Source organism: Diadema setosum, chromosome 19 (assembly GCF_964275005.1).
Source record: "Diadema setosum chromosome 19, eeDiaSeto1, whole genome shotgun sequence".
NCBI lineage: Eukaryota > Metazoa > Echinodermata > Echinoidea > Diadematoida > Diadematidae > Diadema > Diadema setosum.
The window spans coordinates 29,430,938-29,447,927 of NC_092703.1; the positions used below are offsets into that span (position 1 = coordinate 29,430,938).

The following is a 16,990-nucleotide window of genomic DNA, read 5'->3' on the forward strand; positions in this document are numbered from 1 at the left end:
CATGAACCCTTCTCTTCATGTTCATAGATTTGCTGGCACTTTTCATCATATAACCTACAATTTTGTGTAGAATTTCTTTTTTGGTATTTAACAGTTTGGCAAATATGCCACACCTGAACAAGAAACTGAGAAGCATGTGTGAAACTGACTGATTCTGGTAGTGCAGCATCCTGCAAGATTTTGTCTCTCTGCATATTTTGTTTAACAGTTTTAAGATCTAGTATTTTTTTTCCATGCTACTTGTATAGATTTTCATGAATTCATGCCTTCAGAACTATTCAAGTTTTTTGTAGCTTCTTCTGACTTCTGATTTTGTAGTGTTTTCATATCTCAATAAGACAGCATGATGTAGCTATCTCGTCATTGGCTGAACCTTTAATTCTTAACCCCATCCTCAATTCAGAATGAAATAGCCATTGCATCTTTTCATCCTTTTGACACTCTGAGATCTAATCATGAGTTTTCACACAGAAAATGATCAGGTTAATGGCACTGTTTGCTAATAAGTGACATAACCCGATCAGTTACTCTTCTTTTTTTCTTTTTTTAAAGAACTTATCTAATAATTCTGCCTCCTTCTTATCACTACATCATTGTAGTTTTTGAAGTGTTCAAGATTGATCAGTTTCAGTTGTTGGTTTTTGAGCAATGCAACCTGCAAGTTGGGTAGCTTGATTATCAGTTTCAAACATTTTTACATATGTTGCAGAAAGAAAGCACGCAAAAGAGAGCGCAAGATCGTGATTTTCAGTGAATGAGAAACTTAAGTTTTCATTTCACCCAGTTGCTTTAGATTTTAATAATGGAGTGCAAATGCAGCAGCTAAGATGTTGATTTACTTTTGCGTGCAAAAAAAAAAAAAAAAAAAAAAGACAGTGTAAATAGTTACAGATCCTGATAATGTGAAGCAACTTCTATGTATGTTTAAAAGTTATTTGTTCAAGCAGTATCAAGCGATTGACTAGCTGTTTGTTTTCTTCTATACACAGCGACTGGTGCCTCAAGGAAGTCAGCAAAATCGAGAAAGAGTAAGTTTCTTATTATTACAATCCTTTGTTGTGTATTCCATGTAATAAAAAAGCAAGTAGAAATAGCTTAAAGTAGCCATCAGAGTTTTCGTTTTGTTTTGATTTTGGGGGCAGATTTTTTCATTTACTATAGTATTCATTAGAGTACTGTCATATTCATAGTGAGAATGACAGTGGTATCAATCTTAATGAGTTACTTGCCACCACAAAATGATCAGCAAGTTGCAATAATTCAAAATCATCAGAACATGATCTTACTGGCTGAAAACTCCAAGCATTAAATTTGAAATTAGATTTGTGTAGCTTGGCTTTTCTACATAAGTCATTGAAGCGGGTGCGGAGATTGAAGAAGATTTTTACATCACAGAAAATTAATGAAGAAAAAAAAAGTAATTCACAGCAAGGGGAAAAGCATGAATGTAATATCTGCTATCATGCAGATTCTGTCATTAATCAAGAAGATAGAGTACACAATTCTTGATCCCTATTGACTCTGGACCTGGATTGGTGGATAGATTTATGTCTTATCTTTTAAAGGATCCCCATGCCCACCATTGATTTGATACCAAACTCGTCCAGTGTTTGTTTGGATACAACTTTAGTAATAACTGTTGTCGCAGTGATCATGACTTATTGGTCATTTTGTGGTGCAAGATAACGGAGGCAAACCCTCCCCTCGTATGGTTTCATCAGTTGATTGGCATTCTGTATCATAATGTTAATTGTCGCTTTATGTTTACTTAAACTTAAATGAAAAGCAAATCAAGTACTAGCAAACTTTCTTTTGCTTTGCAGTTGCTCCTTGTATGTGGTTCAGTGAACTGCCAATTTTCAAGCAGTCGCTGATGTTGCAGTGAAAATGCTTTAAGAAGCTCATTGGCAGATTTGAATTTTTTCTATCAAAAAACAAACCAAACAAAAGCGTAATGTGATCAAGAAGCTGTCAATGTTGATCGCTGGCACACTGAAATAGGGCTGTTCCCTTTCCTTTTATATTGGTATAATACCTGTCATGTCATGTGTAAAATCCAAATGATTGTACAGTAAAATTGTGATGTTTTAACCCTGTTTCTAAGTAAAGGCAAAGCTCGCTTGCAGATATTTGTGTGTGCTTCTGCCAGAAAATGTCCTATCCATTACATGTAGCTGCACCCATCATGCCATTTTTCATTAAAGTAGTGTAGAAGTGTACATTGTGCATTTCAAGCAGTTGTGTTGAACGTGCACAGATGCACCTGGATAGCTAAAAGGTGTTAGGAAAAACCATCTTTTGCACGAGGTGCGCGTGGCGTCCACTCACTTTTCATCCAGAATACGTGAGCACACTGTGAATCTTCTATCTCTCTCTGTAGGGTTTCTCCCTGCTCGCTGGAACATTTTTGGAGTTAATTTCCAACCTCTGTGTCACAAGATGAGAGGAACTGAATCTGTACTAGGCAAAAGATGGCTGGACATTAAGAGGGAAGGGTGTAACAAAAACCCTTTCAGTTTCTCATTGAGAAAGCTGAATACATTATGAAATGGAACTGTAAAGGCATTTTCAGTATTCAGCACAGCCACCTGAGTTTGCAAAAATTAACTTGTGTGTATGTTTTTATCCATGACAAACTCTTAAAAAGACAGGTCTCACTTCTTTGATGTGAACATGTGCATGTACCTTTGGTACTCTGGATGAGCAGGGAATACTTTTTTCATGCAGTGGATATGACATTGCATTTTTAGCTACAGTAAAAACTCTTGTTAACCATCTATCAACTATTGAAAATCGATCACAAGTGACAGAGTACTGATCAAAATTTACAGATTAGGTAGAACTTCAGTCTGTCAGGATAATTGCAGTGTCTGCTGAGTGGTAAACGTGGAGAAAAAAAGAAAAAGAAAGAAGAATCCAATCACTTTTGCCAGTGCAATTCGATAGAACTCTTTGTGCTGTGGCACCTGTGTGGCACATACAGTCCCTCGTCCAGTTTTTATTTGCAAAGAATACGAGTGTGACCTCCGGAAATCAGACTTTTCCATATAACATGGTGTTGACTGTTTTTACTCACAACCTGACATGAAGGATCTGAAGCGTTCATAGGTAAATGAGAGTCAATCAGAATCCCGCTCCCTGTGAAAAATGTGTCTCCTCCACACTTTCACCCCTATGTACTTTTGGGTACTCTGTGGGACACAATTTCACTCTCTCCTATGGGTGTTCTTTTTTGTTTTTTGTACACAAAACACTTGACACGGATCTTTTTTTTTTGTTAAATTTCTGGCCAGTGTCGTCAGTTGTTGGGAATGCACAATGGAGGTTGCTTTGGTGCAAGTTTTATGTGGCTTGTGTTTTGTTTTTACATCCCTTGCATGGTTGTCCAGCCCAAAATGTATTCTGCTTTTATTTGTTGTTTGCTTTTTCTTTGCCTTCCGAACAGAGCCCGCTGAGGAAGAGCCGCAGGGCGGTGTGTCTCGTTGCTTTTTTTTAAAATGAAATCTTTGTCACATTCTGTCTTGTGCTTACTTCCCGCTTTGTGCACTCACAGCTGTGTTTTATTGTGTGCTGCAACATTGAAATGACACTTTACAAACGACAAGTCATCTGACGAAAGCACTACACAAAACACATTTTGCACTTGCTAAACCAAACTTACACTAAAATAAATCAATTCTAGGTACATCTATGAATTCTAACTGTACAATCTTGACAGGAATACAGTATATCTTTGTTGACTAAATGTGAAAATAGGTAAAAAAAAATGTGGGCAGTACATTGAAATCTGTGACTACATTGTATGTGAACAGGCCACAAGGGGGGGGGGGGGGGTAATATCTTTACATTACAGCCATGATTGGGGCCTGCATTGTGTTTTCTAACTCTTTTCTTTATGAAGGCATCCTTGTAGACAAGAACATTTAAAGTCAGAAGACTGTACCATGATTACGAGTCATAATTTAACCATTTTTTTTCTACATCTTAAATTTATTTCCGATTAAGATTTTGGGAAAATCCTGCCTGCAAACAAACGAATTAATTCGTCCATTCCAGCTTGGATTTCTTTTCGACTGATTCTAGTTTGCATGCAGATATGCAAGTGATGCATTGTAGTGAAAGGAATCACCCTTCCCTTTACCCAATGGAATTTTCTCACACAGCGAGTTGATAATGTTTAATACTACGAGTCGCAGAGATGCATCACACATTAATCTCCTCTCCCTGTTGCTCTAAAGTAACAATATTGACTGATTTTACAAACGATGTGGCCATCTCTTTGTGCACTTGTCCAACATGAGCGTGTAATGTCCACCATTTGTCATTCCCCGTTCTGTATTGAATAATGTGTTTGGCTCCAAACAGATCTTTTAAATGAGTGATTGTTGAATGTCTTGTTGTTGTTGTTGTTGCTGATGATGTGATGTAATTTTTCTGTTTTTCGTACTTCACCGTCACAAACTTGTTTTATTCCGCAGGAATCACATAATGCTGTATAATTGCATTGTACACAAGCTTGTTTTTGTCAGAATACCACACAGGGAATATCAGGAAAACCAGCAAAATGCTTGGTTTCTTGCCCTTTTATTGAGGATTATTTTGTATGTGTAATTTTTTTTTTCTTTTCATATGACACTGTACATTTTGTTTTGTGTTGGATTTGATTCTTGTGAAGAGGGTTTAATGCGAAAATATTGTACTGTTTCTTCGTCCCTTTGTTATTTGTCATGTTATATATTGTCATTTTTTTAATGCAAAGCAACGCGCTGTGTTTCACAAGGTTGCCTTGTGTTGCTGTGTTTTTTTGCGCCTTGGTGGTGGATATCATTTTCTTGTTTTACATAATGCAAGTTACTCTTGATAAAATTCCCAAGTCCCTGTAATGTTTCGACAGCTTGGTAATGTTAACAAAAGAAATCATATGGTAATGATATAGACCAGAGATGTGGATTGATGGCAGTTATAGCTGTGGTTCATTGGTATTGACAAAGAACAAAAAGCAACTTGAATTTTCTGTCAATGGGAGACTCTGTTTCAGTATTCATACCTTCAGTATTTTGGTCATTTTGTACTTCCACCTCCAACAAAATGGAAGAGAGAAAAATGGACAGTTCAAGCTGTTCAAACCAAGTACCCAGAAATGTTAGCATAGTGAAAGAGGGAATCATGCCTAATTTTTTACAAACTTTCATATAATGGTAGAAGTAGTCTCTTCCAAAATCAATCTAGTATACAAGAAATATGCAAAATACCCCCCCCCCACACACACACACACACACACTCACTCACTGTTGATTCAATGATTGCAATTCCTTCAACCCAGCCCAATCCCTGTTCCAGGGCCCAGTTTCATAAAGCTGCTCGTAAAGTTACGAGCAACTTACGAGCGACTGGTGATCAGTTCTGATGTGCTATACTTATCAGAATTTCCATAGTTCAGCACAAGAACTGATCACCAGTCGCTCGTAAGGTGTTCATAACTTTACGAACAGCTTTATGAAACACCCCCCTGGTATATTTACCCCTCCATACCCCACCCCGTGCGTATCCTGCTTCCCACATCACCCCCTCTTTTTTTTTTTTTTTTTTTTTTTTTTTTACCCCATTACTCTCCAGCTAATTGTAACTGAAACATAATGTTTGAGTGTGTTTATTAAAATAACCAACCACCTGAGGTCAGTCATGACTTTCCCTCCAACACGAAAGTACACTGAACCGGCATGCTGTGAAAACATAACATCAGTGATACTAAAGGTTTTGACACTTTTGTTGACAATTTTGTGAAAATATGGGAGGTATTGATTGAAAAGATATGAATTTGTAAACAGTTATAAACAAAACTTAATTTTGAGGGAAAGTAGATTGTCATTCTTTTTTTTTGTAACCTGTTTACCATATTATGCAATCTTGTGCTTCAGAGTAATTTCGATACATCTCATTGTACTGTGCCAGTACTTGAAGGAAAATATAAATTGTTTGTTTTATGGGACCCAACTTATCATCTGTTCATTATCAAAGGGATGCTAGGCTTAGTTTACTTTGTGCAATAGTTAAAGTCGTAATGTATATAGTATGAATGTATGGGAAAGAGCAATGCCCACATCACTCCATTGAAAGAAGTTGATACTTGTATTTCCAATGTAATGTTTGTTTTGATTTTTTTTTCCTTCCTTTTCTTAACAGTTGAAGTTCCAGACCACTGGATTGATAGGTGAGTTAAATCTCATATATTTCTATGTCATCCACAAAATATGTTTTTCATTTCCTCTCAGTTTCATTTTTCTCTCTCCCCCTCTGCCCTTCTCTCTCAAAGCTAGCTATGGTGTGATACAATATGAATCTGTTTTCTGTACACTTTTTAGAATATGCCCCAAATTTATTTTGAGACATATTCAAAGCTCATTGAAAACTGAGGACCATACCAATTTGTTTTGTAATGCATAATTCAGAGCAATGCCACTGTAAGTATAGAAGTATTTAACCAATGTGGTATATTATGACTCATTCAAAATATTTTCCTTTTGTCGTTTAATTCGAAACTCAGAGAATGACAGGAAGTATGACTCTCTTCTTCATAACTTTGTCGCTGGTAGTTCCTCTGTCTTTTATAGCGTGTGAGAGTATCACATTACTGTCACTTTTTAGCAGACTTGTGGCACAGGCATGTGTGGGTGTGAATCAGTAACTCTGTTAGTACCAGTGCATAGGATGCCGGTGTATTCTGAAGACCCTGTCAGTAGTAACATGACGAGGATTAATTCTTTGTTCCTCCTCCGTCTCTGTGAGCAGGGACCCGACAGATGAGGAGGAGAATGCTGTCTCCCTCGTTGCCAGGAATTGGAGAGGAACCTACGTCCGCAGGGTCAAGGCTGCGAGAACGCCCGGTAAGAATGTCGGCTCATTTCTTCAGTATGATATCTTATTAAATGCCACAGATACGTTTAAATAGCAGATCACTGTAATGATGATGTCATAACTTATTTGCGATTTGAATTTCTCATTTCCCAATTCCAAGTAGATTTTGGCCTTGTGGATTACATACAGCTGTAGTGTGATTTCTGGGCAAAGTCATTCTCAGTATTTCCAAGGAAATGCTTGTGGTTAATATCTTACAAGTGCAGTTTTACTTAGAACTGGTGCTTTATGCAGACTCGCTGCAGCGCTACTGTTTCAGACTATTGCCAGTGGAAAACAAAACTAAGCAACAAATGCGACATTCTATTGTTCACTGACTGTAGGTTGTGTCATGATGCTGAAAGCCAGTGTCTTGTCAATTTCAAGAATATGAGCTTTTATGCCTTGTCATGTATACCATGTACTGTACATGACAGAACTTCTAATTGTATGGTTGGTTTGTGTACATTAGTACTATTTGTAGAAAGAAAATGGCAAGAACAAAGAGCACAAATGAAATTGAGTTGGATATACTTAGGCCTCATGAGGGAATCCATTTATTCATTTAGCAATTCTGTGTTTATTCACAGGAACTGAACTGAATGTTCAGGCTAAGGAGCAGCTACAGAAAGCCTGGAGTCTCATGGAACCAAACCTGGAGCAGCATGCTCTCCACCTCTTCAGGTAAAAAATTAACAAACAAACAAACAAACAAACTAATAAACAAATAAATTAAACAACAACAACAACAACAACAAGTACAACAAAATACTTGGCATGACATGCTGGGGAAAATGTTAAGAAAATTCCATATGATATAGTCCACACTGTCATAGTTGTCGTGATGATGATGATAATGTTGAAGAAATTGATAATGAGGATTGGAATGATGAAGATAATGATAATGATGATGGTGATGATTCTTATGATTATCATGATAGTAGTGGTCACGTAGCAGTGATGATGATGATGATGACGATAATGATATGTCAAAAATCCAGGGGTAACCTCTCCTGTGTACACACAGCTCTTCCATTGTTATTATTCACAGCAGTGCCAGGTGCCCATATTTCATACATGGGTCAACAGGACATTAATAGTAAAACATTTGTGTCCAAAAATAAGCACTCTCACAACAAAATTTGAACCCAGGATTATCTTGTTGTGTGTCCTTTTGGCTTACTTGTTACACATCAATTTTCCTTAGTAAGTCATTTTAGTGACTCTTGATAACTGATGACTCTGCTAAAATAACCTATATACCATGACATTTTTATTTCAGTAACAATATCAATGTCAAGAACACTGAAATATTATTTGTAAGTTGTCAATCCTAATTTTGTATGAATTTTGTAATATGCAAAATTGACCCTGTACAGTATATGTGTGCATGTTTGATTTCACCCCTCTACCCCTCACCCTTATTTTTTTTACATGTTCCACCTGCATTCTGAATTTCAGGACAATGTTCAAGTCAGATCCAGACCTGATGCAACATTTCACCTTCTACCAGGATGAGTGGAACAAGATCTCATACGTGGATTTCCAGGGCACATACCAGGAGCAGCCTCCACACACATGGTTTGTGGTCTTCAGGTGAGTGCGCTTTTCTCTCATCCGCTAAAACCCACACTCTCTTTTGTGCAATACACACAACTTATGTTTTGACAATTTCTTTCTTGGCCCCTTTGTTCAGTGGAGAAAAAGCGCTTGTTAGCAATGGCCACATGTTAAAAATTATAAGTGATAGGTGCTCTCTCTGCAAAGATGTGCTTTGCGTGCCAGAACCCATGCTGGTGGTTTCTATTAGTTCTACCACTTGTACCAAATCTATGGTACGTGTAGCATGCTGTAGACAAGAGTAAGAAAATAAAGGATTTGGCGACATACAAATTTACGGACCCTTTTTAGAGTCAAGTCATAGACCTTGTTGATGGTACACAAATGTGGCTCCTATTTACAAAGATTTGCAATGTATGCAGAAGCTTCCACTGAAAGTGCCCAAGCTTTGCTAGTCAATCCAAGCTTCTAAATCATTGGATAATGCTGACAAAAAAAAAAAAAAATGAATAGATAAAAGAAGAAAAAAATGTTGTCGACATACAAATATGTACAACTTTGTAGAGTAAGAGAGAAGCCATTGTGTGTATGATACACAAACATTGCTTTTCCCTTCTAGAGATGTTCTGTTCTTCTGTATGTACCATATTCCATGCCAATGGTACCCAAGCTCTTTTGCTTAGTTCCGACTTATAATTCAAAGCCTGATTTGGAGTGCAAACCCTTGTTAACAGTATTGAGTCATAAATGCCTCTTTTTTGTTTGTATGCAGAGATGTGCTGTACGTGCAGGAGCCCATGCTGGTGGTGCCCAAACTCTACTGCTCCATCCCAACCTGCATGCTGAGGGTAGTAGACAACGACACGGGGGAGGAGATACCCAGGGTCTTCCAGAGGGTGGCGCCCTACGAGTACCGCAAGAACCGGGTGAGGGTCTACTTTGGTGCCTACAATGTACTAGCTGCCTCCCTGCCCAGGACTTTGCATTGATAGAGAGTGGCAATACAAATATAAACCCAATCACAGAAGGCAAATCCAGTGAAATGAATGTTTTTTCATTGATATTTTTTTTCCCTTGTGAGTGTGACCAAAGTTTTTATTCCTGACCAACGTTTTTATTCCTGACAGGACATTTCATGAAGTTAAGGACAAACAGGCATCTACTTCATGTGCAGTTCTTTTGAGAGGCTAGTTCAAAGAAAGTCAGCTATTTATTGGTGATGACCATATCTGATCATCTGCATCCAATAAGATATCAAGATAACTTCTATCTTTGGCTGACATTATAAAGAATATGTTGTAATTCCCCTAACATATAGAGAGGCTACACCTTCCTCGCCGAGGCTCGAACCACCGACCTGCCGCTCCAGAGCGGAAAGTGGAGGATGCGTCTCATCGGTTCCTCCAGCCCCCTTCCCCAGCCAGCCAGGGACAGCCTGAACAGCAGCTTCCTGCTGAAGGAGATCCGAGATTACTACATCCCCAACAAGGAGAACATCATCATGAGGTGTGTGGAGCCTTCAACCCTAGTTTTTTCCTCGCAAAAGACTGCATTCAAAACATTTTTTGCTGCTTCTCACGATATTTCAAAGACAAGTAGAGAAATGCAGGGGAGAAGGTTGTGAAAGCTTGATCATGTATCAAGAGGTGATACAACCTACCCCTCCCACTCCTCAGGAAGAAAGAAAGAAAGAAAGAAAGAAAGAAAGAAAGAAAGAAAGAAAGAAAGAAAGAAAGAAAGAAAGAAAGAAAGAAAGAAAGAAAGAAAGAAAGAAAGAAAGAAAGAAAGAAAGAAAGAAAGAAAGAAAGAAAGAAAGAAAGAAAGAAAGAAAGAAGGGCAGGAAGAAAGAAAGAAAGAAAAATAGAAAGAAAGAAAGAAAAGTTACACTCATCGTAGATTCAGCAAACTATATCTGGCTCCACTTTAAATTGGCAACACATCGTCCGTTGAGAATGACAAGGGCGTTAAGTTGTCTTGAACACTATGGGTTTTGTGACAACTTAACGCCCTTATCATTCTCAACAGACGACATAATCTCTGGGTCGTCAGTGTGTCTTGACTGTTGTGTTTTGCAGCCCCATTGCCTCAGAATACCATGGAGTGGGAAGGCTGGCCCAGTTGGGATACATTTTAGAATCCACATAACGAATTGTGTACAGCTTTATCACTGATCTCTATGTAAGTAAACACACAGCCGAAATATCTCGACTGAAGTCGACCATTACTGATAAGCATACGCTTCAATGTACATATTTGCTGACAGAGGTGCTATTTGTGGTTTTTTAATGTGCCCCAGTGGGTGGTAGGCAGTAAATGAAGATCAATTAAATTGAGCCACCTACAAATCCCTACAATACCACATCTTCAAATTCTACTTTGTGTTGTATGTTTAATAGGTATGTGGTCAAGCCACAGGAGGACCATGTGTCCAGCATCCAGTTCGGCACGTCCAAGCCGGACGTCTACATCAGCCTGGACGTGCTGGACAATGAGGAGGTGGTGGCCAGCACGGCGGGCAAGGGACATGCCGTCATCCCCGCCTTCAACTTCCTCCGCGACCGGGAACCAGGAGAGGATGACAAGCGCTCATCCCGATCATGTGAGTAAAACCCCGGGAGCAGAATCCTTGCTACAGGTAGTAGCCAAACACTTTCAGTCATCATACAAATGGTGAATGGTCTTGAGCTCAATGAGACGAGATTTCGTATGGGTTGAAAGATGAGACGCTCTATTTGTTGAAGCAAAGTTGAGTTGAATATTATCAGTTTAGATTTCATCGAACATGAAATCTTGTTCCCCATTGCGAGAGCATCTTCACACCAATCCAATTCCTGTGTTTTGTTTGGGTTGCGACCAACTGCATCATTCAGTAATTTGTTGAAAAAAAAAAATTGGTATATTAAATCAAATGGATGTGGTGGAAAAAAAATGAAGAATGAAAAAAGTAAGTGAAGTTGAAGGTTGAAAGATGCAAGAACTCCTGTATCTTGTTTAAGATAAGAGTTTTTAAAAAAGGAGGAAACATAAAAAATGTTTGCACATGAAGGTTTCAAAAACAAAATATGATTTTTGATTGGCTGATTTTCTGTCACATAACTTTGCAGCTGCCCGCGGTGCCAGGGGTCATGGGAGCACCATCAGCCTGGGTTCTGGGAAGCGCAAGCCTCATTCAGCCAGCAGCCATGACGGCAGAGCTTCAGTGAGTGACACAACGAATGAACCCCTCCTCTACCCCAAAGCCTCCTTCCCATTGCCCTCCTCCTCCTTTTCCATTGGTGGTTTGTACCCTCCCTCACCCCTCTTTATTACTCCTTTCCTGTCTGTTTTTCTCTGTTCACATTCTTTTGCTATTACATACATGACATGCTTGCTCTATCCCATATCTCTTGTCCATCCAGAATCTAAATATTGCCTGCTTGTGTTTTTTCAAAGCAGGCAGAAACATCGGATTATGGTAGATAATTCAAAAAGGAGAAAACCCAGCCTGATATGGCTGCAGGAATTTAGTGCAGTTGTATCCTGATGTGTATGCTTTTATTCTGAAATCAGAGCAATGTGTGGTGTAATGTCTCATTTGAGACGGAATCAGAGTGCTGTGTGATTCTTGTTACTGCTCAGTAAAAGAATAAAAAGAGGATTTATTGATGTATGCGGTGGGATATGTGATTCCATTTTACATGTCCATACAGATGCATATGAAATAGCATGCACAGCAATTGTGTACCTTTGTAATGCTTTGTTATAGGAAATGTCAATGAATATGCCAAATATTAATTTTGCAGTGATAACATAAACCCTTGATTAAGAAGTATGAAATAGATAAATCACAATTTATCAGAGTATAAATGCTTGATTTTTAATGGTCATGGTATTCACATTTTCACATTCCAGCGTGCAAGCCGAAGTTCTGGTGACCTCGTAAGAGGTGAAAATGATGAGGAGTTCAAGGTAAGGTCACAGGTCACAGGTCACAGGTCTAGAATTTGAAAATCTTTCTTTTGTTGCGTGGACATTCTTGTATGTATGTGGTTCTAAATGAAAAAATGTGATATAATGATAATTGCCAAATAAAAGTGAAGGGTACAAGGTTTATGAACACAGTTAAAGCAGAGTGTTACAGACAACAGAGAATATCTAATAGGAATATTCTGAGTGGCATAATGAACAGATGTACTTTTCCTTCAGGCACCTTCACACAACTTGTGTGTGACTGAGAGCACAGAATTCTCCCTCATTTCTTCCAATGTTTGCAATAATGTACGACTGAAAATTAAGTGAAACACGTTTCACACCTAACACACAACGTAGGGATGACATTAGTCATATCACAACAAGGTGGTAAGCAAGTCAGCTGTAAAAAAAAAAGAAAACGAAAAAAAATCCAAGAGTCAGTGGAAATGTAGCAAACTGAAAGAAAAAGGTGTCCCGTAAAATCCCGAAGGATTTGCAGTGATAGGCTCACCTGATTGACACACAAGAAATGGGCGAATGATGCTGACCCTTCGTGGTTCACCCCAGGTGACTAGCAATAGTCAGCAAACGGTATCAGCCAGGCACACTGTGTCATATGCTTTATGATGATCGACAAAAGTTTAGTACGGTTTGGAAATGTGCAGTAACGGAAAATTAACAGTTAGTGTAAATCTTGCTCAGCATCTGTAATATAAGTATCTTCATTCTGATCATCGGTCATTCTATCTATAACATTCTTTATTGTTAAATCTCCCCTCTATCATGGCGCTCCCACAGCCCCACAAGTACATCATCCAAGCCAAGGTGTTGAGGAAGAGCTGGCCGCTATCAGAGAGCAGCTGGGCCTTTGTGCAAGTTCTCAAGGAACTTGAAAAGAATGAACTCAAAGGTAAGACACACAGCCATGAAAGCAAATGAAGAAGGAGTTTCAGACTCGTACAAGTAGACTCATTTGTAATCGCATTTCTGTGTTTAGGATTAGTAGACATTAAGATTCATGGAGTATCTATGCCAGCTGCTTAATATGAACACCACAAACTCGATGTCCCCGCCATCTGGTATGTAACTCTCGATCGACATGCTTTCAAACAAGCAGGTATTCATGCACCCATGCCAGAAGTAAATACAATGTTGAGCAAAGATCTATGCATGCAGTTGTTTTGTGAGGATCAAAATAATAGGCTTGAAACATGGACCCAGAAATCAATTGGAAAACTCCTCTGAACTGCAACTAGCCAAGCATAATTTGAGAAATGCCTGTAAGTTTTGCTATCAGACTCACAAGAAAGGTTTTGATGAGCATAAAATGAGGTTTTAAATGTGAATACAAATGAGTTCTGTTATTGGTGCAAAACCCCCTTAAAGCTGAGCGCTCTTATTTATTATTGACAAATATTTGTGAAATGTTTCATAAATTGACTAACCCTGTTCAGTGTGCCACTGCCAAATCTTGGAGGGTTTTTTTTTTGTTTTTTTTTTTAAACCATTATCTATTGGAAGCAAGGAAAGTGAAAAGCCATGTAAAACCAAAACCACTCTTCAGTCATACTGCCGCATGTAGGGCAACATTTGTCACACTCTAACAAATCTGTGTTTTGGTACGACAAGCTTCACTGAGGTTTTCAATAATTGATGCTAACTTTTATCACAAACGCAAATTTAAAAAAAAAAAATGCTGCAAGCTTCATGCAAATTCACCATTAACAATGAATAGAAGTTTTTTGTTTGAATATATAAGTGTGTTGTCTTAATTGTCTTTGAATTTGTGCTGGTTCAGTCCAAAGTTACCTCCTCAGTTGGTATGATGTACTCATGTTTAATCTCTTTCTTTGTATGATTTCAGAATAACCTTTTTGTGTATTTTTTTTTGGAGCTGTTGTTATGTTGTGTACAGATCAGACACTCAACAACTAATAATCATGCAATTACTAAACAGATATAACAGTGCGATAAATGTAGGCATTATGTACTTAGTGTGTTGTATGTATAATGTAAATAAAGCACAATCTTTAATTTTTGTGTGCCAAGAAACATCTTGAAAATGAGATAATCTTATAGCTACAAGGGTTTCTTCTAAGTCTTCATGGATCAAAATAGGTGAAAAAAAAATTGAATGTGCAATTGCATTTTTTTATACCCCTGTAATCTCATAAGGAATGGAAATGTATGTAAAATCTGCTTGAACAAGAGCCCATTTATTGCACACCATACCATGCAAATAAATGTGTTCATTGTTGTTTAGAATGCAAAAAGAAAAAAATATATATTTTGCAATTTTGCAAATCCCAAGACCTAATTTTTACCTGGTAGTCACTTTTCTTTTGCACGTATGATGACACTTTCTTTGGGATGTGCTTTAAGTACAACAAAAAATGCTGTATTTTTGCCCGTGAAATTGTAGTGGAGCAAAGTGACTTTCCTCTCAGCACCGCTGTCTTTCTGACGTACAAACTCCCCGAAGACCCCGACGACGAAAAGACGGATTCACCGTCGCGACTGCGAAGAGGCAAATATCCCCGCTCCCCTATTCTCTTTCTCCATCACGCACGTGTAGCCGCAGTCCCTTACCACACATCCTCCACACGTCCATGCGTATCACATTCGTACACAGGGGCATATTATCATCATATCATCATGATACCATTCAATATAAAGTATGTTGACTTGGTTTGGTGGTGGAATATCGCAGAAAAGTGTCAAAATTTATTATTGGACAATAACTGTAAAATGAGAAATGTTTGCATGCATTTTCGTGAATTTCATGAGAGGCAAGATTCGTGAAATCAAAATGCACGCGAAAGTTTTTGTCTACACTATATGCCTTTGCATGTTAGAGGCAACTCACGAAAATTTCATGCTGCATGAAAGGCTGTTGGCTCCAATTCACGAAAATTTCATGCCGCAAAAATATCGTGTTTTACAGTATGTGTCACTTTCTGCAAATTTTAACACATTTTTAATTTTGTGTGTGTTTCTGCGTAAAAGTTCAAGTTCCTGTGAGAGATGTGTCCTAGATAAGCCATTCGGGCAGTGAACTTCAGACATTCTGAGATGTTCCTCCACAGCCTAATTATGCCATCTGTCATATTACATGGGCTGTCATTCTCATTCTAACATTATGTCAAGGTTTCAGTCTGAATAAAACATGCAATATTTTGTAAGGATACAGCCAGCATGGGGGTGCAAATCCATCACTTGCCTTACGTTGCTGCAGAAATGCATGCATGCTGACTGCACACACATTGTCTGTGCTTTTGCATGGCAGCATACCGTGCGACATTAGCGGCAGAACTCGCCACCAGTGTGCATGAGCACTTTGTGCTGCTTACTGGTAGTCCAGTGTTGCATTTCATGTTTGCCTCGTGTTCGGTGACCATTATGTCGAGAACATGCTAAATATGACCAAACTAAACCAGTCATTTCTGCTTATGACACTAACCCTCGTGCAGGGCCAGACATTAACTTTCCTTCACTAACTTTTTCTGTCACTTCCCAGTAGGCCAATAAAATCATCAATTTTTGTGACTTTTATTTGCCAGAAAGAAACAAGTACTAGCCCCCAAATAGCCCAAATGTATTAATTGACATAAAGAGCTTCTGATTTTTGTACTGAAGTCAGAATTTTGCTTCCCTGAAGGGCAAGTAACTTTCAGCAGTTTTGTATTTTCACTTGCCTGACGTACAATTTTACTTGCCCTGGGCAAGCAGGCAAGTGCTAATGTCGAGCCGTGCTCTGTGGCATTCAATGATATGAGGCGTATGGCTGCTTTTTCATCCTGTCTCTGCTTTTGATGCGCCTCTGTGCATTGTGACGATGCTGCTTTCATTCTTCTTCCACTGCCATAGGAGTTAGCTTTAACTCAATGTAATGCAATGCAAGGCAATATAATCCATCTCTCTTGATGGATCCATGTGTAAAATTGTCAAGAAACATCAGACATCACCGGAAATATTTTGGCAATATATTGTTTTGCATACTGTGCTAGGTGTAGAACGTATCATGTTTCAGACACATTGTGTACTCATTAACATTTGTATGTACAATAGATGACATCTGTGTATGAAGTTGATAGGGACATGCCTAAGTTTTGTATTATAAGCAGTATCAGCGAGTCCTTCATAGATATTTGTCGCCAACTCGTGGAAATCAATTACTGTTATAGAAGTTTTCTTCCTGTGCTGTCTTGGCAATGCTTTGCAATCTGCATTATAGTTTCTTCACAGTCCTTTAATACCTTGATAACGTGCAACTTTTTGCAGGGTGCAGCTGGGTGGGGCAGCTCTGCTCATCAATAACGCCTGAACAGATCTCTATCAGCAGCTCTGTATTGCATGCTTCTTTTTGTGAGCAACTCAACTTGTTTTCTTACAATGGCCACTGAAATGATTGGGGTTTGTTATTCTGTTGATTTTGACTGTCGGAGATCAGTGGCAGATCCAGAGGGGGGTGCACCGGGCACGCGCCCCCTCTTTATTTTTGGTTAAAACTAAAGAAATAAAAAGAAAAACATGGGGGGTGGGCTCTTGCACCCCCCTTTAATTTTGTAAAAGCGCCTCCCCTTTA

General features: G+C 38.6%; 1 protein-coding gene across 1 annotated transcript in view; it reads left to right on the forward strand.

Moving 5' to 3' along the window:
• Positions 1-16,990, forward strand: part of LOC140242405 (androglobin-like) — an 88,822-nt gene that overhangs the window by 61,189 nt on the left and 10,643 nt on the right. Inside the window, exons 25-35 of the mRNA XM_072322141.1 lie at positions 990-1,028; positions 6,184-6,211; positions 6,790-6,884; positions 7,485-7,578; positions 8,356-8,490; positions 9,227-9,380; positions 9,773-9,960; positions 10,851-11,053; positions 11,559-11,653; positions 12,346-12,402; positions 13,204-13,315. Of these exons, the coding sequence (XP_072178242.1) occupies positions 990-1,028; positions 6,184-6,211; positions 6,790-6,884; positions 7,485-7,578; positions 8,356-8,490; positions 9,227-9,380; positions 9,773-9,960; positions 10,851-11,053; positions 11,559-11,653; positions 12,346-12,402; positions 13,204-13,315 (1,200 nt within the window). The remainder of the gene's footprint in view (positions 1-989; positions 1,029-6,183; positions 6,212-6,789; positions 6,885-7,484; positions 7,579-8,355; positions 8,491-9,226; positions 9,381-9,772; positions 9,961-10,850; positions 11,054-11,558; positions 11,654-12,345; positions 12,403-13,203; positions 13,316-16,990) is intronic.